The sequence below is a fragment of the Eleutherodactylus coqui genome, chromosome 2 (assembly GCF_035609145.1).
Source record: "Eleutherodactylus coqui strain aEleCoq1 chromosome 2, aEleCoq1.hap1, whole genome shotgun sequence".
NCBI classification, from domain to species: Eukaryota; Metazoa; Chordata; class Amphibia; order Anura; family Eleutherodactylidae; genus Eleutherodactylus; species Eleutherodactylus coqui.
The window spans coordinates 263832716-263859172 of NC_089838.1; the positions used below are offsets into that span (position 1 = coordinate 263832716).

At 44.6% G+C, this 26457-nt stretch overlaps 1 protein-coding gene across 1 annotated transcript in view; it reads left to right on the forward strand.

The window, feature by feature from the left end:
* Window positions 1–720: 720 nt before the first annotated feature.
* Window positions 721–26457, forward strand: part of SMAD6 (SMAD family member 6) — a 55833-nt gene continuing 30096 nt past the window's right edge. Inside the window, exons 1-2 of the mRNA XM_066592926.1 lie at window positions 721–1571; window positions 23848–23904. Of these exons, the coding sequence (XP_066449023.1) occupies window positions 1178–1571; window positions 23848–23904 (451 nt within the window). The 5' untranslated portion in view covers window positions 721–1177. The remainder of the gene's footprint in view (window positions 1572–23847; window positions 23905–26457) is intronic.

Genomic DNA, 26457 nt, shown 5'->3' on the forward strand with positions numbered 1-26457 from the left:
CTCGTCTCTAAAGATTCGGGTGGCGGCGGGGGAGAGTGGTGAGTTGCGGGAGTGAGCAGGGGGGAGGTGGGGGGGGGGGGAGAATGAGAGAGAGATCCCCCCCCTGTTCCTCCCCACTCTTCCCCGCCAGTACCCGAATCTTTAGAGACGAGCGGGCAGGTACTCGCATAAGGCACTACTCGCTTGAGTAGTTTGCCTTAGCGAGTACGCTCGCTCATCTCTTTTCATTAACCCTACAATCTCTGTTCCTATGTTGGAATCACACTAAACTAAGGGTCCTTTTGCACTGAATGATTTTTATTCAAATAACCGTTAAATCGTGCGAAAATGAACAGTAACCGTTTGGTGTAAAGACAGCCAACCAGCAAACAATGAATGATAATTCATTCATCGATCATCGTTCATCCCTGCAGTGATGCAAGACTGTTTTCACATGAAACTACCCCGCATCCATGGGGCTTCCATAGATGCCGAAAGACTGCATGAAAAATGTTCTGGACCAAAAAATGCCATATTGAATAGAAATAATTGTGAAAAAAACTCGTGAGAAGGCAGCTGCTTGCAGGATGTACAGCATGTGGCAGGCTACAGTAGCTCGGGCACTGGGCAGTCACTGCTGACGACTTGGGCTGCGGCTCCTTTAAGAGTTAAGAAACTTGAGATTTGTTTGCGCAACAGTCAGTGCAGCGGAGCCGCCAAAGTGTCTAGACTGTCACGTGACGGGGGGCAGCCAATAGCGGCGGCCGCTGCTGGGCCCGAGTGTGTGTGCGAGAGCTGGAACACAAAGAGCAGCGAGCACCGGAGCCGGAGGGACTTGTGCGGGCGGCGGAGCGCCGGGCGCGGCGAGGACTGGAAGCTGCACCACGTGACTGAGAAGCACCGAGCACGCCGGCAGGCGGACAGCACTGGCCGCCGGTGTGCTCTGCAGCATCCCTGTCAGTGCGGTCCCCAGGCAGGATGCTGCTTGTGCGCTGCCCGGAGCCGCATCCCCTGCCGCCAGCCATGTGACCTGCGGGGACTAGGAGATGTGAGCGGCCGTGCGTGGAGCCCATTCATAGAGGGTTACATTGTGCATCGCCCGGGCTGTGCCTCCTCCTCCGCGCAGCCCGGCACATGCCGCCTCGGCCGGCGCTGAGGCTCCAGTAAGACCCGGGCGCATCCCCGCCGGGGGCGTCGCATGTTCAAGTCCAGACGCACCGGGCTGGTTCGGCGCCTGTGGCGGAGCCGGGCGGGCGGTGATGGGGGAGTGTCTTGCTGCGGTCTGTCCGAGCCGCCCGGCGGCTCCCCGGAGCTGCGCTCTGCAGCATCAGCCGTACTGAAGCGACTGAAGGAGCCGGCGCTGTGCGCGCTGCTGGAGGCGGTGGAGTCGCGGGGCGCCGCGCCCGGAGCCTGTGTGCTGGTGACCCGGGCCGGGCCCCCTCCTCACCTGCTGCTCTGCAGACTGTTCCGCTGGCCCGAGCTGCAGCATCCCGGACAACTGAAGGCGCTGAGCGGGTGTCAGGGGGCCGGAGCAGCGGACAGCAACGGCGTGTGCTGCAACCCCTACCACTACAGCCGCCTATGTGGACCCGGTGAGTGCGGGATGCCTTGGTGCATTTACTAATCTGCATGATTTAATTAACCCTTTTTTGCATTTTCTAATGTGCTTCACTTCATTTACGATCTTGCATTAAACTTAATTTATAATGGCACCGCTTGCTGTCAGTGAATCGACTGCCAAGCCTGATGTCTCTTTTGATACAGTTATTAGGGTGCCTTCACATCTGCGGTGGGGGTTCCGTCCCAGAAGCAGGAAAGGGGAATCCCCTGGTGAACCGGGTCTGTCTTATGACGGAACGGCGCCGACCGGACACCAATGTCCGTTCGGTTTCCGCCTGGCATGCGTCGCCTTTTTTTTTTCTTCCGGTACTCTGTGCCGGGTCAGCGCAGATGTGAAGGTTACCAGTTAGGGCTCCGCGCTGATACATTGTAGCTCTTCTCATACAATATGTTACAAGAGAGTTGCTGCTGTTTATAGATGGTTGACAGCAATGTTCAATAAAAACTGATACATTGCGATCTGTCTTGGTTCTGTTTTTTTCCTTAAACTGGACATAAGTGCAGCTGTTTTTTTTTTTTTTTGTTCCAGTTTAAGAAAAAAATGGCAACAAGAATATTGCAAAACTGGTTGAAAATATAGGCGTTCAGTTTCAATGCATGTGTACGCGCGCAAACTGAAGCGTCTTCTTTCCATTTAACTGTTCCCGCAATGCAACTTGACAGAAACCCCCCAAAATACGCCAGTGTGGAAACCTGGCCTTAAAAAGTTTTACAAGTTTTCCTGAAACAATTACTTTTTTTTTTTATTTCCGCAAAATAACAAACCAACTCCTATTAGACCAATCCACACAAGCGTCATATAATCAATCCATAATCCGGATCCCTCATAGATGTCACTGCGGCCGTCTCTTATGGTTTCATCTATTTGCTGACATTGGTATCATTTTGTACTCAATAGAAAAGACTACCAATGAAGGCAGAAGTAGCGCACGCTGCATTGTTAAAGCACGACTGAGTAACCCGGCCATGTGAAGATACATCAGCTCCATATGACAGTCCACAAAACGCCAATCAAATGCAGCGTATCAATACGGTTATCTAGAAGTGGCCTTATTGGGGTGTCACAATCAGTCTGCTGAGAAGGTGCAGATCACACATGTTGGGTGTCACAAAACTGGTGTGGGCTATTTGGATGATGCGTATCATAGGGCATCAGAAGGTATGGTGGACCTTGGGTTTGACTGGTACATGCGACTTCTGTTGAATTTTAGGCATGACTCAAAGGGTTTGTTTGGTTGCTGGATGACTTTTTTTTTAGTATAGGCTCAAATGTGTTTAAAAAAAACAAAACGGGGGTACTTGCCCTTCCTGTGCTGCAGCCCGCCGTCCTCCTGGTCTTTATTGTGGAACCTATACCACCTGACTGCAGTCTAGTGTCGTTCTCTTAGAAGCATCATATAGATTCTTGGAGCCATGGTGCTAGAAGAATGGCACCTGACTGCTGCAGCGCCAGGTGGTATCTGTTCCACAACAAAGGCTGGGAGGAATGTGGGGCTGTAGAGTTGGATCTCCAGGGCAGAGGATGGGTTTTTGTTCTTTTAACACTTTGAAGCCTATATATTAAAAGAAATTGAAATATATATCTCATCCAGTAACTGGACAACCCCTTTAAGGAATGCAACAGTCACGTGCCATCAGGTTTCTGGTACCTTTCACTGTAGGTTCTGGTGGAGGTGCTTGTGATGCTGATATTCATGGCTGGCTGTCAGTGGTTTAGGATGGGTCTTACCCTGACTTGGATAAGGATCTGTTGTGCTCACCTTGTGATCCAGTAGGTCATGCTTGCTTCTCGCTGATTAGTTGGAGGGAGCACTTACCTGCTGTAAATCGCTATCGTGATCTTCTCCACCAATCGTCATGAGATGTCCTGTCCGTCGTTCAGCCCACAATCCTCCCATTCTTGCAAATGGCCTTGTAGAAAGTGGTCCTTCTGGTTACAGATCCTTCTTCTATTTGGTAGACTTGCTCATAAAAAGAATGTTTTGCCTGGTAATTAAAATTATGGACTTGTATCTAAGAAAAATATCCATAGCTGTCTTATCTGAAGCCCAATTTTTGGGAAGTCCAGATCTTTGTAAAGACATGGGAAGAATTGTTGCACCTGACTGTATTTAAAGGTCACTCTGCTCAGAAAGCCTATGAGGTGCATCTACATTTATCTGGAGAGAACATAAGGCGGACAATGTGTGTACCCTAGGGGTGTCAGACTCACAGCCCACGGGTCTAATATCACTTCTCTTCCACCTGTTCATGATATGACTGCTCCTTGAGTCATGGACAAAGGATATTATAGCCTCTATAATGTAGCAATAACCTCTTGCCATGTACAGGTGGAAGAAAAGACATACTCTGAGTTTGACACTTTCTGCTGATGAGACAAACTTCCATGAATTTGGTGTTGAAGGACTTATCTGACAAGGTAATGGTTTCCTGTGAACGTAGTCGTCATCCTTGTTGCATTAATGTATTGGCCTACATGGGGAATTTGTGGTCAGGCTTTTGTGTAATCCCGACCATTGAATGGAAAGCTATTGACTGATGATTTTTGCTCTAAAACTAGCATTTTAGGTTGAGCAATTTATCTTAGACGTTGTCAAGGATCAAAAAAAACCCAGGCTAACGGCAGTAAAATAGCTATAAAAGCAGAAAAAAAGCAAAGTGTTTAATCTAAGTGGTTCCTGCCAATATTTGCTCACTTCCCTGCAGCAATAACATGCTTTACATCTATGTGACCACTGCAGCCAATAACATGCTACACTGGTCTCGTGCCATGCATGGTAGCACCACCGCTGATGGCAATGATTGGCTGCAGTTGCCACATATATGTATGAATCGGCATAACTGCAGGAAAGTTAACCCCTTAACCGCCCATACACTTGTTTACGGCAGCCATTAAAGGACCTTATCCTGATGCATATGCATTTTTACAGAACTGCATCAGAAACATGGCACAGATTTCCCATGCCAAGGGCAGCGGGTGCTCTGCTGTCTGACATCCTTGCTTAAACAGCAGGGAACAGAGAAACCGCCAATCCCTGCTGTTTAACTGATTATATGCTGTGGTCAATGCGACCGTGGCATGTAAAGGCCTGATGAAGGGGGCTCCCTCTATCACCCACCGGATATCTTGACGTGCAATCACTGGGTCCTGATGGATTTCCATGGCACTCAGAGGCTTAGATTGCTTCTGGGTCTGCCATGTATGGTGGCTTATGAGGCTCAGCCTTTGGCTGAGCTTCACAGGTGGTATAATAGACTGATACACTGAAGTAAAGCACTGTGACACTAAAAAAAAAAAAATGTTGGGGGTCTCTGGCCAGCACTGGTCAACCCAAGCCGGTGTAGTGTCTTGGACTAATAATGCACAGTGTGCACTGGGTAGCTGGAGACGCCGTGCAGCCATCTTTGTAAATGTATAAATCCCAGACAAACCCTTTTAAATATTTTGCAGTCATATCTTGGTAACTAAGATGACCGTTAATAATTGACTAATGATGATTCCAAATTGTGATCAGTCATGACTATTAACCCCTGAATGACACTCCCATTTATGCCCTAATGACCAGCCGATCTTTCTTTTTTTTTTTTTTTTACATTGTTGCATTTCAAGAGCCATAATTTTTTAATTTTTCTCTTGACATAGCTGTTTGAGGGCTTGTTTTTTGCGGGACAGCTTGTATTTTTTTAATCACATCATTTTGGGGTGCATATAATGTATTTTTTATTTTTATTTTTTGCTAAGACATGCAGAATAAATAATGCGATAATATCATTCTGTAAATTTCAAGGTTTTTTTTCTATCTTTTTTGTACGCTAAAAACGTAAGAAAAAAAAAATGCGCCTTCGTGTCTGCATTCCAAGTGCCATAGCATTTTTATTTTTCTGTGGACATAGCCTGTGAGGGCTTGTTGTTTTGAGAGACTAGCTTTTTTTTTTTCCATAAATTTTATATATTTTTTTTTTCTTTCCATAAATTTTATATTTTTTTTTTTTTTTTTTTTTGAGGGATGATAAACAAAATCTGCATTTCTGACAGGATTTTTTTTTTGTAAATTGTGCAGTATAAGGCTGCCTGTCCACGGGCAAATTTTCGTTGCGTTGCTGTGGAAAGTGCAGCCCCCCCTGTCCACAAACTGTGAATCATAGCGATTTGCCACCATTCTCCGCGGTGAGCCTATCTGTCAAATTGGCTCAGTGCGGAGAACCGTCGGCTGTCTCCTGCTCCCCGGCAGCGGCAATGCGTCACGGGATATCATTGGCAATGGGGAGGGGAGGAGAATGTGAAAAAAAAATTGTACTGCGCATGTCTGACGGCGAGCTATGTGGACCATCCGCAGTACAGATGAAGACAAGAGGTACGCACGGTCGCCATTGCTGTCAGGCAACCTAGGTGTGCAGGTGGCCCAAGGGGGAAAAAGTGGGGTTTTGACCTTTTATTTTTACTTTATTTTGCATATGTTTTTGTGTAAAATGTATTTATTTCCTGGGCAGTAAGTTCTGAGAAGCGCAATAGTAAAAATCATGCTGCAATCACATGCAGATCAATGGAAGCATACAGAAAGCAATGTAGTGATCTGCAGAACAGTATGATAGATTGCCTTTAAATAACCATAAGATGAAGCGGAACCTATTTGTAGGACTGATTAGTACTGAAGCACCTATGCATCTAGAAGGACGTAGTGAAAGTCAGAGCTGGCCGAATCCCACGTATCCAATGTGCCGAGAAGTTTGCCAAACATGATTTTTTTTTTTTTCCTGTATTTTGTCTTGCTGTTTATGATGTTGGTTTGAGTCCCGGGGTAATGCTGGTCTACATGGTTAGGTCCTTCTCTGGTAAAAATTAGCGATTTATTGTGTAGTATCTAAAGTAGAGGGGCTTGTTGTGTAATAACTCTGTATGAGACCCATGGGCATTGGACACTGTATGTCCTATTCTCCGTGATATGGACAAAAATAGGACATTCTGCAATTTTTTTGCACAGACCGCAGGTCCGTGTGGAGGGATGGCATGTCTGAAAAATCCTATTAAAGTCAGTGGGTCTGTGTTTGGAGGCTGTTGCAAATGGGCTGCGCATGAACAAAATACAGATGTGTGAATAAGCCCTTGGTTTGAATGTCCATACTACTGATCAACATATGATGCAGCATAACTGAATTATCATGTCCTCTTAATCGGACTTGAAGCCCGTCCAACAGCACTGATTGTTAAGGTACCCTTTCCATGGTGATAATCGCCCCTTGTAAATCACCGGAAACAGCGGTGTTTTGTTTTTTTTGGGGTGGGGGGTGGGGTGGGGGGTTATTAGTCTGCCCGTATACACACAACCACCGGCAAAGGACTGAGCAAGAAATCCCCTTGGCTCCCCTAAAAACCAAGCGACTACTGGCTTATGTAAACAGGTAGTCGTTCATCTATGGATGACTGCCTGTTCACAGTGAATGGAGTCGGGTGGCCAGAAGAGATCTCCGGTGCACTCTACTTCCATTCACTCAACGAGTATTGCTCTTGCGTGAAAGCGTAGGAGGGATGGTCCCAGGGACGGCTGTTGGGTGTTCATGCGTCCGACAGTTGTCCAGTGGGTATTGTTGTATTATGTCGCCACTGGAAGATAGGGGTGGAGATGTAATACAGCAGTGTTGACATTTGTACACGCCCCTAGGTAGTGATTGCCTGTGGGCGCTGCCGTGTAATCTGAGTGTATCACCTCTCAAGTGCCGTCCGGACACTGCTGATGTCGGATCTCTGGCCAAGGTGATGTAGTCTCCTCTTCCGCCCAGGTCACACAGCAAGAAAGCCGCAGCAGTGTGTTCTCACGTGGCAGCACCCTTCCCTCCCTGCAGTCGTAGATGCTAGGACTGTCGGCGCTATGCTCCCCGGCGGACTGCTGGTTTAGTAGCTGCTGCTGTCCGCAGCGCTTTGCACCCCGCTGTTTCCGTCGCTGCTGCGCAGTTTTCCCTGACGGCGCTGTGCTGACGGCGCTGTGCTGCCCGCACTGCTTTGCTCCCCCTCGACGAAGTAGGTGGCTGCTGGGGACACAGTCTCCGGCCCTGGGGGGGTGACAGTGTTGGAGCACTAATGGCATATCGGTGCTGGCCGTCGGGAGGATGGGAACACAGACTTTGGGGCTGGGAGCGACAGTAAAGGGCCACTCGCCAGGGGGTCGGGGGCACAGACTCCAGGGCTGGGGGTGACCTTAAAGGACCGAGAAGGCAGAGGAGGAGACACTGGAGCAGGCAACGGAGATTGTGGAGAGCTGGCTGGCCAATCACACAGTCTCTGCAGCTGGGATTTGCACAATACTGGCTGACAATCAGAAGCTAGGGGCTTGACAGGGGGCGTTAACTCCTGCTAACTCAGGTCAGCTCCTAGCTTCTGGTGGCATCAAGCTACAATAGTGCCTGTCCAGTGTACAGGTACCGGTATTCGGACCGCCTTGGGGCTGTAGGTAGGGTTGCTAGCTGGGGTAGGTGGTGGATGCCAACCAGCCCCTCTGCCTTGGCCAAGGTGTATATATAAACACTGGTAGGGCAACAGACAGGCTTTCACTTACCCACAGCTAAAATCCAATCTCTAACTCAACCAAATTATGTCTTTACCTCATTTCTAATAGTAGTAACTGTTACTAGACCTGTGACAAGAAATATTGTTCACACGAGTAGTTTATACATTACGAGGATACTTCCAGTATTTGAAGAAAGCTCAAGCCATGGAGCTCACAGCTAATATGTAAGTAGTAAAGCTCCACTGGTCATTCAGATGCAAATTGGACACGTGGGGAAAGCAATCAGCATTTGGAAACGCGTGTGTCCTGGGGATGGCCTCAGCCCGCAGAAAACCCTGGTGATTTCATCAGTGTTTCATGAATGAAAGTGGTGATGTTGGTCTAGTAGCCTCCTTTATGATCTCTTCTACATTGTTGCATTACTGGTTAATAGACCTGAATGCCATCTAACGTTATACATACTAAACCTCTTTCTTACCTACATTTGCTGTTTGATTTAATACAGTCTATTGCTATCTGGAAGCACTTATTACAAGCTTTTGACAGGCTGACTGTAGTATTTGGCAGTAGGATTGCTGACAGAAGTAGCAAAAGTTCTCTCATCATCATTACTGTAATTCTCATATCTCCATTTCTGAGAATGTTTATAGACGTTCACTGAATGGCCACTTTATTAGAGACACTCATCGTCTAATAGGTGTTGAATAGTGGCCCATGTGGACAGGATATCTTTCACAGTTGCCCCAAATTAGATGGAGGCATTAACATGCTGTGAACAGCTGACAGGAAGGGTTCATCAATTCGTACTGCTGGCGCCAAATTCTGATCTTCCCATCAGCATGGTGCAAGAGAAATCTGGATTTATTTGACCAGGCGATGTTCACCGCTCAGTGATCCAATTTTTGCACTTTCTTGCACATCGGAGTCTTACATTTCTGTTTCTTATAGACTGCAATGGGGCTGGAACTAGTCATCTGCTGTTAGAGGATCAACAAATGTTTCCCATTGTTTTCAGTGGGAAACCCCGCATCGCACTCGCGTAAACATCACATGCCGTGTGATGCGTCTTACTGTCCCATTGAAAACAATGGGCAATGCATTCCAAGGAACGCGAAAATATTAAACATGCAGCGCTTTTTCTTCCGTCCAAAAGCTGGCCAGCTGAAAGGAAAGTGGAGGGTACCTCATTATAGTCAGTGGGGTCTGCCCGGCGCTATTCGGTTTAGTGCAGAGACGGAATCTTCGGCCGCGGGGATTCCCCTTTCTTGCTCCTTGAATGGAGCAGGAAAGCTGAATCCCCAGTGCTGATGTAAAAGCACTCCTACTGTGTTAGCCAATTTATATATACTGTGGTGCTAGCTACACCATGAATTAAAAGTAACATTCATCAGAGTGACCCTTTAAGGACCAAGCACGGTAAATTTACGGCACTTGGTCCTAGACCTAAATCCCAGCCAATAGCAGATGTACGGTGCGGGATTAAAGCTTCTACAATTAAGCAGAAGCTGGTATGGTCCTCGGCTGTTGGTCACAACTGAGGATCCAGAGGAGAAGGTAGAAGTGGTTTTTAACTGCTTCTGCATTCTCCTTTACAGGCTACATAGTGCTCAATGAGAGCTATGTACTAAAGAGAGAATCCCGGCGATCACGTGACCTCAGAGTGCTCCCTGGCACAGCAGAGCTCCAGAGTCCTTGGAGACCATGGTCAGCTTGGTTATTGACTACTGTCACTACACATTCCCCTGTAAGTAGGGCTCCTATCAATGCTACAGTGGAAGTGTGTGAAATTAAAGCAAAAACAAAATACAATGTGAATAACCTCACCCCCCCCCCCCCCCCGCCCAGAGGTGGTATGTGATGTCATAGGGGACATGGATGGTAAAAAAAAGTTACAAAATTGAGTTTAAAAAAGTATACATAAAAAAAATGCCCACTGCCGATACCAATGAAAACCGTCACCATGTGCGCCCTGTAATCCAAAACTATACAAATTATATATCAAAATGTGCAAAACTAAACGAGGTACCCATTTTTGTATTTTTAGTGTAAATATGCCAATTTTTAAAATAAACTAATACATTTAAAAAACTGGGGAAAAAGTCAGTGAAAAAAGATATAAAAAAATAGCCATAGAGGCTGAAAAAAAAGTCAGTGAAAAAAATGCAGCAAAAATAATTTTGGCAGCTGAAGAAAAAAACAAAATAGGGCAGTAAAATTCCTAAAAAGTATCTGGTCCTGTAGGATAAATACACCCTGGTGCGGCGTGTGACTTCTTTAAATGACTTGTAGTTGTCCTTTGAGGCTACTGATGGGCACAGACTACAGATTTCCATAAAAATAATTTCCCCAACATCTTTCCAATGCCAACTTGCATCATGATTCTGTAAATTCTAGCAGTTAGTATACTAGATATATAAATGCAGATATTTTGGTTTGTTGCAGTTTTTAGGGGTCTCCCTGGCTTTCAGTCCTTGATCTCCAGGGTACTGTTTGTTTTTTTTTTTGGTTTTTTTAAATTTCACTATTAATTTTGGGGTTTTAATGGCAAGGTCAAATCTGGATAAGTTGATGAACATGTAGATGGGCTAACTACTAATGACATTGCAGGTTTTTCATAGTATTTATGCCAATGGGGAAACCTGTTCTTCAACATCTGTTAATATAATTCTCCTGTTCAACAGCCTCCTTTCTTAAAAGGTCTCGTGCACATGCCGGAGCTATATACACAGCCGGTATGGCGGTACATGAAATCCCTATGGCTCCATATAAAGCCATCCAGTGGAGCGTTTCATGATTTTTATCTCAGCCGCTGTAGTTCAGATGCATACAGACTTGGAGTATTAACTCCTAGAATGGTACAATTGCGGTAAAATGTATGGAGGTAATGGGCCCTTAGGCTGGGATCACACGTGCAGTGGATCCAAAAAGTGGGCAAAATATAACGGGGAGACTTATTCTTCTCTTGTTTGTATTCACGTGTGTGTTTGGCTCACAAAACTGCCTTAGAAACTGTTATTGCAGCCTTGGGTCAGTGAGTTACAACGCTCAGCATCATCATGGGGCATCTGACATCCACACCAAGTTTCTTTCTATGTCCCAAATAAAGTAAACTTTTATGGCACTTTATAGGAGCCTGATTTAAGAAAATAAACATTGCCTTGAGTTTTCTCTGTGAAGAGTTGGCCTGGAATATTTATGTAAGGGTGGTGGCACATGGGCACATTCTCAGCTAATTATTTTTTCGGCTCAGCAAATGTTTCTTTAACTTTTAATCACTGGTCATTAATAGTGTTTAGGGCACGGCGGGTTTTTGTTTTTAGTTCATTTGAGTTCAGCTTAAAAAAAAAAAATGGCAAAAGTGTAAGATATGAAATCGCCTACAGAATGTCTTGGGATGCTTTTTACTTTTGTTTATGAAAACAGGCAAATACTCGTCTATTGAGCTTTATCGTTCTTCCTTTTTATTTCTTAGCGTTATCCTTATTTTAGCCCTTTTTTGATCTTTTGGTGTAAGATTCAGTGTTTTGTGAACCGCATATACACTTGGTTACTGGGGGGGGGGGGGGTCTAAAGGGCTTCTTAGGTAGATGATTGAGGACAACCGTTTGTCTACCCAATATACCTGTGTAAAGGTGTCACCGATCACCCAACATAAATAAGTAAATGTTAGTGTGTTGGGTGTTTGCATCTTTTTTGCGGCACCAGAAATCATTGGTTGTCAGTGCAGGCATTAAATCTTCATCCTAGACAGATGTCTGTCCAGCCTCTGTTTGAACACTTCCATTGAAGGAGAATTTGCCACTTTCTGTGGCAACCTGTTCCTCCCATTGATCACTCTCACTGTCAGGGAGGAGATAGATTAAATATTAGAAGAAAAAAAAACTCTTTTCAGTTTCATCCCATTGCTTCTAGTCTTTCCTTGTACAAATGAGAATAGGGCTGATCCGCCTGCACTGTGACAACCCTTCAGATATTTGTAGACCGCTATTAAGTCTCCTCTCGGCTGCCCTTTTTTTTTTTTTTTTTTTTTGCAAGCTAAACATCCCAGATCCTTTAACCGTTTCTCATAGGACATGAATTGCAGACCACTTACCATCTTGGTTACTCTTCTCTGAACTTGCTCCAGTTAAACATTTTTAAATTGAGGTGCCCAGAACTGGACACAGTATTCCAGATGAGGTCTGACTAAAGAAGAGTAGAGGGTAATAATTACCTCACATGATCTAGACTCTATGCTTCTCTTAATACATCCTAGAATTGTTTGCCTTTTTAGCTGCAGCGTCGCACTGTTGACTCATGTTCAGTCTGTGATCTATTAGTATACCCAAGTCTTTTTCACATGTGCTGCTGCTTAGCTCAATTCCTCCCATTCTGTATGTGCTTTTTTTCATTTTTCTTGCCCAGATGTAGGACAAGTATTTCTCCTTGTTAAATACCATTCTGTTAGTTCTGGCCTACTGTTCAAGCTTGTCCACATCTTTTTGAATCCTCTCTTCCCCAGTGTTGACTAATCCTTCTGGCTTTGCATCGTTGGCAAACTTGATCAGTTTCCCCTCAATTCTCTCCTCGAGATCCTTTATAAAAATGTGCTCCGAGTAGCTAGACTGGCTAAACCCAGCAATCATCTCACTCACAGCGATTCTTCACTCTCCCCAGAATGCAAATGCAATCTCTGGTCGTTGTTGTTGTGTTTTTTGTTTTTTTTTAATGTACTTTTAGGTGGAACTATCACAGTAAGCATTGTGACTATTGTCAGAATTTTAGCTTAGTTTAGTTGCTTGGTTGATAGATATCTCTCCCAACTCCCATCATAAATACAGATATCTCTCCCAACTCCCATCATAAATACAGTCTTTCAGTGGAGAGAGAAAATAAGGTGTCGCCAGGCATTTTGGATTTCATTAATGATTTTTTTTATTTTTTTTTACCCCTAGCGGGAACTTTCAGGTTGCCTCAATAAGCATCAGATGGTCAACTGGTTCAGTCAGTGTTTAACTAATATGCATGGCCAGAAAATAGACCCTTAATGACTGCTGCGAAAAGGGATATCTGCAACCATTAAAAGGTTAAAACCCCCAAATTTTGGATAATGGGGTCTGTTCGCGTTACGCTCAGCTGCCTGGGTTTTAGACAGAAGAAAAAGTGCTGCATGCTGCGTCTTATTTCTGATATTTTGTGCTGGATCCACAATGGAACCTTCTACTGGAGGTCCCAACGCAGATGTAAAACCGGCCTTTGTGTGATTAATCTCTCTAGTTCTGTTGAGGTAAGGTACATTTCTAAATGATACCTAAAGATATGCAAAATCGTTTCTAAGCTGCTAGCAAATTTCAGTTTTTGCAGCACTTGTAGGTACAGATGATAGGAATGTGGTGTTTGTCAAGGTGCTTTGTCATGGTCTGTCTTTAAACCGTCACAAAGATCAGAGGTGATTTACACCTCTGACATAAATCGGCAGTTGAAAGGTGTCCAGTTTAATATTACAGGGTAGACTTGCAAACACTGAAAGGCTGACGGCATAACTCCATTTACTAACTTTTCTCCTTTCTGGAGAGGCACCACTTGCATCAACACTTGTATTTCAGAACAATGATGGGCAACAGTTCAACTCCAGAGGCCACAAAGTCCATTATGGGCCTATGGAAGGAATGGTATGTGAGTGTTTAGTATGGCAGTTCCAGGCTTTTATATAGTTGCCACACAGTCTAAATTCCTGGGAAAGGGAACTGGGTCAATCGGGGCCACTGCAGTCCTTGTATGGAACATACATACATACATACATACATACATACATACATACATACATACATACATACATACATACATACATACATACATACATTGGCATCTAGGTATCCTAGGTACAAATGAGAAATTCTAAGAGTATCGTCAAGTTGGAATAACTCTAGCAGTAGCCCTAGGTTCCTATGAATTACAGTCTCTTATGTGACGGGACCTGATTTGGCTCGATTTCTCTTGCCCTAAGGCTGGGTTCACACAGGGCGGATTTGCCGCGGAAATTCCGTCTGTAATTTCACCGCTGCTAATCCCGGCATTGGCCAGCCATGTGTATGAGATTTTTCAGAAATCTCATCCACACGGGACGGCGAATCCGTTGCGGCAAGACCGCAGCATGTCCATTCTTTTTTGGGGGGGAGGGGAGGGGGTCTTTACTGTGCTTGTGCCCCCAACCCTATATGTAGTAACCCTAGATTTGCCCCCTCATAGGCTGCTATAGCCTCCTGTTCTTGCCAGCCCACCTGCACCTTCCATGTGGCTGCTATCACAATTGTGAGAAACCCAAACACTTTATTGCATCTAAGGACCCTACCAGTAGTCGCTGCAGCATGTGTTATCGCTTCTCAACACCTCCCTTCTATCAATGCAGCTTTCCTGAATGGTACTATGTGCAACTCTTACCCCTGTAGTATGGCAAATGCAAGCAGTCCTCCAGGCATTATTGCTCTTATCCTATTACTAAAAGCAGGAGGCAGCATACTAAACACTAGTCTGGCCACTTCTCTATTTCTTTGGTACAAACGCCACATTCGCCACCAAAAGCAATAAGGTCTGTTTCATATCTGCGCTGTAACTTCCGGTCGGAGGTTCCATCACAGATCCGACTCAAAATACCGGAAGAAAAAGTGCTACATGCGGAAAGCAGGCAACCCCTATTACTCAGGGTGGTTGGGTTCTGTCCAGAAACGGGACCGTTCAGTTGCAGGGATTCTCCTTTCCTCCTACCAGAACAGAGCGGGAAAGCAGAATCCCCAACGCAGATGTGAAACCACGCTAAGGCTCCCTGCACACGGGCGGATTTGAATTGCGGAATCTGCAATCTGCACTGAGCAGACGATCCGCTGTAAAGTCGACCATAGAAAAGCATGAGCTTCCGCAGCTCTGTGCACATGGGCAAGTTGGAATGGTGGATTACGTGAGGGGGAAATAAATCCCACCTTGTTCCATTTTGGGAGCAGATTCTGTGTGGACGGGCTCCATTGATCTCTATAGAAGTGTTTGATCCGCAATTACATTGCGGATTTGTAGGCAGCTACTTCTCAGGTTGCTTGGAGACCCAGGCAGGGAGGTGAGGGAAGGCACCACTGGGCATGCAGGTCCCCCCTCCATCCCCGCGGATGATCCGCTATACATCCGCGTGGTAAACTTTCTTGAATCCGTGAACGTACGCAAGCATTTTACATTAATTTCTGCAATGAATTGCAGGTCTTCTACGGCGGAAATCCTAAGACAATAAAAACAGTTCAACATACACACTACAAAGTAAAATATATAAACGTAAATGTCCTTTAACCTGCTTGCACTTCTTTACGCATACATCAGCAAGTTTTGCCAATAGTAAGCCTAACTTTTCCCATCAGTGGCAGAGATCATCAAAAGCGCTCTTCATAATGCTGCTACTTTCTTGACTGATCCTCAACTCTGTTGTCACATTAGGCTGTGCATGGTCATCTGAGCAAAGTCTGATAACTTGGAATTGCAGCTGTACTTACCTGAATGCTTGCAGATCACGGTCTTTTACCCACAATAGTTTTTTTTTTTTTTTTTTTTAATCAAAGATGAGTGGAAAAGCAAAATAAGAACTAAAGAAAAAATGCAGGTTCCCTGTTGACACAAGAAGGGGTTACTTGTTACCGGATTCCTTATCTTAGCAGTACTAGCTTTGCATTCCCTGCCTGGGGCCACTAGTGTAATTACACATAGAAACAGGTCTTTAGTGGAAAACATCACAGGCCTGTCATGAGTAAACAGTATGATAACCCTTTTTTTTTTTTTTTTTTGCTTGACGCTTTCCAGGCATGCGGGGACACATAATAGTACTTTTATGGTTTGGGCTTGCACTTCCCGCCTCCCCCCTCCACGACTTGTCCGGTTACTGCCACGAGGCTTTCATCCCATCCTTGTATAAAGGATATGACTAGGTTGGCCCCCTACTACATGGTGGGCACAAGTCTCACATCTACTTGTAATATAGTTTATGCAGGTTAACATCCCCTTCTGTCACGCCACAGTAATATGCAGGGCTACATGATCCAAAGTCGTCACACAGGCATGTTCACATTAAAGCTGTTTTCTGCAAGGATTGGCATTGGTTGCCCAGTTTTCTGTAGGAAATGTACATAGCCAGTTTGATGTGTAGAGGTGCCCATACGCCCTCCATGACTGTTGGCCAGCTATTGACTCTCTCATACACATGCACACTGGGCTTAGTGAGTGCACATGTGTTTTAAATGGGGAGAGGGGAATAAACCACTGCCAGAAACTTGTTAATAGTTTACCTCCTGTGGTTAACATCCGAAATGCTCGATATTACTTTCAACTGACATCTGCCATTTGGGGAGAGTCAGGACACTGCATACGCATGAAATAGTCAGCTGATCCCACCAAAATCTGAGGGGGGGGGGGGGTAAGGTGACTTTCTTCTTAGGTCTATGGGTAACTTTAAAGGAGTTGCCCGGTTGTAAACTACCAATTGCTTATTCTTAGGATAGGATATCAAGAGTAGATTGACTTGGGTTTTCTGGCTGGTGCCCCACTGATCAGCTGTTTCTTGGGCTGGTGCGCTCTGCTTAGAGACCTTTTCTGCAGGAAGCAGACCGCTCCGTTCCCACTGCAGTGGCCAGACTTGGCATTGCAAGCCATTCATTTCAATGAGAACTTTGCCTGTAATACCAAGGCTTGCTACTGCAGTAAGAACGGAGCTGCCTGCTTCCTGCAGAAAACTGCTCATTAAAGCAGGTCCTGAGCTGCGGGCCACTGCTGATCTGATTACATGTCCTATGGATAGGCCATCAATAGTTTACAAGAGGACAACCTTTCAAGAGCTACTTCCATAATGCACCGTGAAATGGAAAGTTCCACAATTTAGTGTGTGTGTGTGTGTGTGTGTACAGTTGGGGTCTGTAGCAGGATAAAGGTGCCATTAGTCCATGGGGAAAGAGACCACCTTCATTATATAGTCATGTGCTTGAGCCATAAGGCGAGGGCTATACCAGGACTTTAGCTCCACGGCTTCTGTGAAATAAATTAAAGGTACTTTTACACAGAGTGATTATTTCCCAAATTATCGCTTTAAACTGTGGATTCAGAAATGGTCATCCCATGTAGAAGCTTGCCTAAAAACCAAGCGACGGTCAGGCTGTGTAAACAGGAGTGTCTCAATCTGTTTAATGTGAATGGAGGTGGTTGGCTGGAGCCATCTCCAACTGCTTTGCCTTCATTCACTGAACTATCTCTCATGTGTAAAAGCACAGGAGCGATGGTCACTGGGATGGCTGTCGGGTGCTAATGTGCCTGACCATCTCATATAGGGACCCCAAGTAGCACTATTTGTGCAACTCAATGCTTCTGCAACAGGAGGATGTGCAGTAGCTGCATCTTGATGCAGTGTTGGTCCAAGCCCAGCTGTGCAACTATTGCACTTTATCTTCTATATATTTGTCAATGTCTGTTTGTTGGAGCCTCACTCACACGCAATATACGACTGATTGACACGACATTTTGCACGTAGTATAATCTCAACCCAGAGAAGCTTATAGGCTAAAGAAAATTCAGAAATTTTGTTGTCTTGGCAACCTTATTTGTAACCCTCAAACTTGCTTTCACCTATGGATTCTACGGACTTTATTTTGGTATTCCTGGTTATTTCCAACAATTCCTACTAGTCAGACTGAGCGTTGAAAATTTGTTTCAGGACTGCTTTTTAGCCCCAGTCTAACCCTGGTGGAGCCAATCATTGGCCTGTTTTTGTCCTTTTGTGTGGATAGCAGTTTGCAAAAATATATCCCCAGACAGGACTACATGGAGCAAATGTATGAACATCGGCCCTCATTTATCAAAGCTGTCTAACAGTAAATTAACAAACAGTAAAAAAAACAACTGTTTTTGGTGACCATAGCAACCAATCGCAGAGCAGCTTTTGTTTTACCTCAGCACTAAGAGATTAAATACTGTTGCCCATAGCAACCAATCAGAGCAGCTTTCATTTTATCTCCGCACTGAGGATTGAAAACTGTTGCCCATAGCAACCAATCACAGCACAGTTTCATTTTACCTCAGCAGAATAACAAAAGCTGAACTATGATTGGTTGCTATTGGCATCAAAAAATGCAAAATTTTACTCAAATTGGACCAGAAATGGGGATTTGTATACGACACGAACAAACAGATTTTGTGTTTTAGCTATAAGATGCCAAGCAAGCGAAGAACCTGTTTGGGCAGAAGGACAATAGCTGCACATAAAGTAGCAGCCGCTCAAGTAGCTGCAGCGCTGGAGCAAACTTAACGGCCGACTCGAGAATCAACGCACTCTACAAGCCACCGCTCGACTAGCCGAGATGCCATAGCAAACTAACGGCTGACTCGAGAATCAACTCGAGCAACAAGCAGCCGCTCGAATTGTAGAAACTGACGAAGCGAAGCATGCCCGACATTCTTAAGACCGATAGACACAATTTTGAGAAGAACAGCTTGGAAATTCTTGGAGGGGGAAGCTTTTAGATACAATACAAACAATAACTACAAGTGTCATCCCCAGCTTTCTATTGGCCGAATGAACACACAATGTTTATATTGCAATGCTCTAAAGTGGCCCCAGGAGACCCCTGGACTATGTTGCTATGGCGAGAAGGTTTTACTATCAACTAGAGATGAGCGAGTATACTCGCTAAGGCACATTACTTGAGTGAGTAGTGCCTTAGCTGAGTATCTCCCCGCTCGTCTCTAAAGATTCGGGAGCCGGCGGCGGGGGAGAGCTCACCGCTGCAACTCACCTGTCACCCGCGCCGGCAGCCGAATCTTTACAGACAAATGGGAGGATACTCTGCTAAGGCACTACTCGCTCGAGTAGTTAGCCTTAGCGAGTATACTCGCTTATCTCTACTATCAACGCTTAGAACTCCTAAACCACTATAGACTCTGACGTCAGGGGCATCTTCTGGATCTAAACACTTCCTGGAAAATATGAGAAAGAACAACTCCATGTTTTCAAATGACATCCTAAAATGCCACGTTTTGCATTGCACACGTTCTGCATCGGGTACCGGGCTAGTAGAAGTATATGGGAAAACTGCAATCGGGTAACTGTTGGGCATCTTTTCCTTATTTGCTTCACTTGTAGAAAGAGTAGGAAAATTAAGCATCACCCTCCAAACTGTCAAGAATCGTTCCTGCCACTGCTGTTGGTGTGAGTAAAGCCGTAGTGTAGCCCTAAAATTTGAAAGATTGCAATCTAGATCTGTATGAAAGGAAAAAAAAAGTGATAAAATTTAAAGACCCAATCTCCGTTCTTTTTTTATCTTCTGATTCTATTTCTGGGCTATCGGCATGCCACGGTGAGCGCACCGCAGCCGTTCGGGATTCTTTGTGCTCGTTACATCCAGCGCTAGCTCTGTTTCTTGCCTGAGCTGCACGGAAACTTCCATACAATTTCTAGACTCCTGGGATTCGGCGATGTAATTTTTGCCTTGTGGTGGTTGCTGAGGTTTTTGTAGCATTTTTAAGTCTGAGACAAACACAATAGAAACATTTGTCTTTCAGAATGCCAGTGTTCCTTTCAAATGCAATTATTTGTGTGTTCCTTCTAAAGAGGTCCACAAATGTCTTTTTGTCTGCTTTAACCCCACCAGTTGTGTAGTTTCAACTCTAGAAGTGGTAACCTTCGTTTTGGAGAACTCTCATGTAACAAACCTAGCAGTGGAATTTTATGTGAGTGCTGTGATGTTGTCCAGTAAAAGGCATTACCCCCTGTAAACTGCTGATGAAGTGTGATTTGGCAGGGGGAGGGTAGACGCTCAAAGTTATGAAGAATCGGAGTCTACAAAATATTTGGTTCTTTTCTGGGGGGGATCTTCGGGTCCTGAGAGCGGCATTTGTTGAATAGCAGGCGACCAACGATGCGTGTGGTGTGGGGGGGCGGTATGCTGGCAGGAGAAGGGGCATGATGATGCCTGTATCACTATTTGCTTAGTAACATAGCAGCATCAAGCTATCTGATCGCTCCATCCTTTTTGCGTAGTCCTCTAGCCTATAGAAGGCTTTTTAAAGTCAGCAAGAGTGTTAGTTGGCACTCTTCCCATATCCTACTTCCCGACTGCAGGACATTCTAAAGGGTGACGGGTACATGCACACAGCTGCAATCAGTGCCAGCATTACAATATATTATACGTACTCTATTTACTTGACTGTTCAGCACTCTTTTCCAGTGGCCGTGAAAATCGCGCAAGATTTGTGCGTTGCCAGTTGCACAAATCTTGCATTAATATGTAACGCAAAAATTGTGGGATGTCTCTAACTTTAGGCTCTCCCTCGAACGCATTGTCCATTGTTTTCAATGAGGCCAGAAAAAGAAACCTTGCATACCGTGCTATGTGCATGTGAGTGTGATGCGAGGTTTGCCACTGAAAACAATGGGAAGCACTTGCTGATCCTCAGTTCAGCTCAGTCGCAGCGGAGGATTGCAACTGTACTAAAGTGATGGGAGGCTTTTTTTTTCTTTTTTTTTTGCGAGGACATCGCACAGGGGTGATATGGGCCCAATATCGCACAGGGGTGATATGGGCCCAATATCGCACTCGTCCGTGTGTAGGAAGCTCTGTCAGAAAACTGTTAACAAGATATCAGGTGGAAGTTGGCATACGGTGCTCAAAATGTCTGGATCATTGCATGCCATATGGATCTGTACATCCCATCACAGTATATGGACGATAGTTGATCGACTTTCTCCTAAGCATTAATGGTTGTGATTCATTAGCTTTTTCTCTGCAAAATTTGAATATCAGGTCTTTGACTTTATGTTCAATGTAGCTTTCTTTCTGGAAAATAATTCTCTTTTGCAGTTCTCTTGCAGACTGCAGCATGCTTTCTCCTTTGCTTTTCACTGCATTCGTTTTGTCACCTATCTTCAGGAATCTTCCTTTTGCAGAGAATAGTCCACACCTAATGATACTATCCCTGTTTTCTTTTCATCAGCTGTTTAGTTTTCAATAACCAAGTGACTCCCAACAAGTGATTCTCACTCGCCTCTGTTGTGCCCCGTGTGTATATGGGACACCAGTTGCCCATGATTACTTTTAGCTTAAATGGGTGTAGAAGTAGCTGAAAGAAGGTCCTTTTCATGGGATGATGCTTGGGTGCGTAAAGGCCCAACAGTCTCCTGATGGCTATCACCTCTGTGTTTTCACATAGTCGTTCAGTGAATGGAGGTGACTAGTGACTAATGAGCAATTTCTTACTGAGTGCTTAGTTGTTGGGACCCAGCAATCACTTTTTTTTTTGGGGGGGGGGGGGCTGCTGCGCGAAAGTACCCTTACATAGGAACTTATGGGAAAAATAAGAATTTTCAGTGTAAAGAAAGTTTGTTTCAATGTTAAAAGGGTAACTTTAAACATTGGCATTTCCTCTTCTCTCTAATGTTTTCTGCACTTCTGAACTCTGCAGTGTATGCAAGTCCCTGGACAAATGCCCCTTTTATCGATGAAGCACATGTTAATCTATTTTGATGCTGTTGCAAATATTGATGCAGACAGAAAGGAATGAGGGGGGAATGACTCTCGGCTCTGTCTGTAGTAAGTAGAATTAGCTGCTCTGTGTTAGTTGTTGAATGCAGACAGTGAGATAAAGCCATTCTTCCCTGTAATGGTTTTATGAGGTCGAGTCCTCTCTAATGGGGAGTAGAAGAGTCCAGGAATCAGGGAGTTTGAAGTTTGTTATTTGGTCTGGCCTGCTTTCTCTTTGAAATCAGATCACTCTCAGCGCTGCTTTCCTGAGGAGGTCCCTCTGCTGTTGAGGAGTAGGAGTGGTGATAATACAGAGTTTGCTTTTTTGCTGGCGCCAGAATGACTGTTTATCTGGAGATCTCGCCAATTACAGCTGCTTTCTTAAAGCTGCAGTCACCACTACCCCCTTCCCCTCCCCTCCTGCTCTCATTCAGCCACTCTGTCCTAGGAAATGGCATCTCGTCTCTTTTAGAGAGAAAAAAAAAAGTATTCTGTAATGAGCTGGAGGAGACAGACCAAACCCTACCCCAACCTTCTCGCTCTTGTTTTTTTCCGTTTCTTCATACAGTGCATTCTGTCTCTTGTACATTTTGTAGAGCCCTCATTTTGCAATTTAAAAAGAATAATTATCCTGCAAATTCTGCCTTGTCTGGGATTTCCATTGACTTTTATAAGTCTGTGTAACAGTTGTGCAGTGGTACTTTTAGCACTAAAGTGCAATCTGCATTGTTACATTGGGACATACATATATGGTGAGTGACTGACTTAAAGATTAAAGATGAGCGAGCGTATTCGTTAAGGGAAATTACTCGAGCGAGTACGGGCATTTTTGAGTACATACCTGCTTGCCCGAAAAGATTCGGGGGCCTGTGGGGCCCCTGCTGGCCCCCCAATCTTTTCGGAGGAGCAGGCATGTACTCTAAAAAGAAGTTCTGGGTTCAAATCTGACCAAAGACCATATTTCTGTTTTAGTCTTCATACTGTGAACTTGGCCTGGATCTTGTCTGATTGGGCCACCTAGGAATAATGGTTCTTTTTACGTGATCACTGTTCCAAACATGTTTTAATAATCATAGGGCTTGCATGTATGTGATATAGCAACGATGAAGTGAATTATTGCTGATCATTCACTTGCTGCACAGTGATTGGGAAAGTTTAGCATCTAATGATTGGATAATTATCTTGGTCCTTTAGCCTTAGTTAGGTTACTTTAACACGGGCCAATGATCTGCTGAAAAGTCGCACAAACAAGTGAATTGGGACTGATGGTTGTCCGGTGTAAATACAGGACCTGACAGGATACTAAGTGAGAAATCGCCCATTGGTTGCTTTGTTTCCGCTCAGTATACACTCAGTTGATCTTTGAATGACTGCCTGTTCAGTGACTGGAGGCGGGTGGCCAGAAGAGATCTCCACCATGCTTTGCCTCCATTCACTGAACTACTACTGCCCCTGTGTGAAGGCACAGGAACAGTCGTTGAGATTGCTGTCGGGCGCTAATGTTCTGGGCAGTTTGTCTTGTCTGGAAAACCTTGTTCTTTTTGGTTTGCACTGTAGGTTCACTCAATACGTGGCCAGCTCAATCAGTCTAGGTCTGCACTACACCTGAGAGTTGAGTGTTAAAGAAAACCTGTCATCACCTATAAGCGCTAAGTTTATGGGTTTTGAAGACAGGGGGTCGAAAGAGTGCGGGGGTGCGGTTCGCTTTCTATACTTACCTGGCTCCCTGTTCCCTCACTATCAGTCGTGAAAACTGGTGCTCAGTTCATGCATCACACTTATTTCTGGGGTGTGTGGTTTGTGTGTGTTTTTTGTATATGTGTGTGCGTGTGGACTGCATAGAGGAGTCCGATGCACAGACCGAATGGCGGTTTCTAGGGCTGTCAACGAGGGAAGGGGGAGCCAGATAAGTATAAAAGGCACATTTCTGGACTCTTCGGCCCCCAGCTTAAAAACTCATAAAATTAATTTGTGCTTATAGGACAGGTTCCCTTTAAGAAAAAAAGATCTTCATTGTGCCAAGTAAGTGGCTATATCACTACAGGGTTTGCTATGTTTCCATTAAAAAGGCTGTTGGTGGCCACCTTCAGGCCACAGGTTGCTGCCTGCCAAAACCATTCTTAAGAAACTAGCCCATATCTGCTGCCAGAATGTACTGAATTGCAGAATTTTTATTGTGTAGGAACCTCTTTTTCTGTTTGATTGACAATTTGTTTCTCTCTTTTTTGTAGAATCTCCTCCACCTCCATATTCTCGTCTGTCTCCAAAATTTGAGCAAAAACCTCTGGGTGAGTGCATACAATTTAATTGTGGTTCTTTTATGTCATCGTACTTACGTCTTCAGCTTTGTGTTGCACCTTAGGACTACATTCACACGTAGCAGATTTTCCACCCTTGTTTGAAGAAGTGAGAGATGCTCTGAAAATCTGCCACATAAATTGACAGATTTAAAATCCTCACGACGAGTCAATTTACGCTGCAGATTCTGAAACTTCCCATTCACTTTGTTGCTATTGTAATACACTAAGGCTTCGTGCAGCCATTTCTGCAACAGAAAATCTATAGCATAACATTCATTTTTCTAGAAGAGTGGCGGCTTGTCTAGGACGCTACTGTGGCTAACTTGTCACTGGATAGAAAACGAGGGCTTTATACATTTTAACCTCAGTTGAAGGTTGTAGTTTTTCTATTTGTGTGAGGGTGGAAATGATTGGCCTTGTCCAGCAACCAAGGCTGTGAGATAATATAGGCTTGTGTGATGAGCAGTGCCGACCATTGTGTCACCATTGCTATCTTCTGTAACCTGCACCATTGCATGTACTGACATACTGGCCATACTTGTTTGATACATTTCAGCCACTTGCACCAATAAATTTAAGGTGTACGGGAGTTGCCCAACTAGCCCTCTAGTCCTTTGTTCCCCATTGGAAATTAACATTTCAATTGTCTTTTTGCACTGGGTTATGCCCTCTTTAAAACATGCATGCATGGCTAATTGAATAGTTTACATTGTATTCTGCTAATAAGAAGTATTGTGTATGGCTATGGATGTAGACGGGCCAAATGTTGGGCAAACAATGCCCGATAATCATCCCTGCATACACTTGCTCCCTTGCTATTGCACGGGAGCTAGTAGCGCTGGCTTGCTCACAGAGCGGCCAGCAAGGGGGCGGGAAGGCTGCAGGAGATTTCTCTCCTCGCGCTCCCCCGCCCCTCTCCATTGACTTAACTTAGCGGCCGTTTAACCCCTTCACGACCAATGACGTACATTTACGTCATGGAGCCGCGGGGTATGTATGAAGAGAGGTTGCGTGGCAACCTCTCTTCATACAGTGCGGGTGTCAGCTGTTTATAACAGCTGACACCCGCGGGCAATAGCCGCGAGCGGCCGCGCGGCTGATCGCAGATATTAACCATTTAAATGCAGCGGCATTTAAATCCCCCGAACATCACACGGCTTCTCCCCCCCCCCCCCCTCGCGGTGAGATCGGGGGAGCCGTGCAGGTGTCATGGCAGCCGGGGGCTTAATGAAAGGCCCCAGGGCTGCCTTAACAGACTGCCTATGAAGCCATCCCCGTGGGGTGGCTTGATAGACTGCCTGTCAAAAAGCAGTATGACGTAATGCTATAGCATTACGTCATACTGCAGGAGCGATCAAAGCATCGCATCTTAAAGTCCCCCAGGGGGGCTTCAAAGTAATGTAAAAATAAAGTTTTTTTTAATTGAAAAAAAAAAAACTTGTAAAAGTTTAAATCACCCCCCCTTTTGCCATATCTATTAAAAAATCTAAATAATAAAATAAAAATACATATTTGATATCGTCGCGTCCGTAAAAGTCCGAACTATCAAAGTAACGCATTATTTTTCCCGCACGGTGAACGTCGTCCAAAAAATAAAATAAAGAACGCCAGAAATGCATTTTTTTAGTTACCCTGTCTCCCAGAAAAAACGCAGTAAAAAGCGATCAAAAAGTCGTATACATTCCAAATTGATACTATAAGAAACTACAGGACATTACGCAAAAAATGAGACCTTGCTCAACTACGTCAACGGAAAAATAAAAAAGTTAACGCGCGCACAACATGACGGCAGAAAATAATTTAAAAAAATTTAATGTCTTTGAAAAAAAGAGTATAGTTAAAAAAAAAACAAACAAAGTTTGGTATCGTAGTAATCGTACCGACCCATAGAATAAAGTTATCATGTCGTTTTTGTTGCCATCCGTGCACTGTAGAAACAAGACGCACTAAAAGATGGTGAAATGTCATTTTTTTTTTTTTTCATTTTACTCCACTTAGAATTTTCTAAAAGTTTTTCAGTACATTATATGGTACTTTAAATAGCACCATTGAAAAATACAACTCGTCCCGCAAAAAACAAGCCCTCATACAGCGACGTCGATGAATAAATAAAGGAGTTACGATTTTTTTTAAAGGGGGGAGGAAAAAACGAAAATGGAAAAAGAAAAAGGGCCGCGTCATTAAGGGGTTAATACTGAACAGCTGCTATTTACAATGAACAATGATTCATTGCTGCATAAACGTTGGCCGAGGAGCTGAACGATGAGCGCTCAGTGTAAATGTAAATGGCAGCCGTTCAGTATTGAACAGCCGCTAAGTTAAGTCAATGGAGAGCGAGGAGAGAAATCTCCTCAAGCCTCCCCGCTGTGAGCCAGCGATAGTCGCTCCCATGCAGCAGCACAAGTGCTAGTAGATGCGGGGACGAGCGCCGGGCATCGTTTACCCAACATTTGTCCTGTGTAAATGGGCCTTAAATCCTGTTTAAGAAGAAATATTTTATTACAGATCTAGTTTTTATTTGGTGAGCAATGCAAAATACAC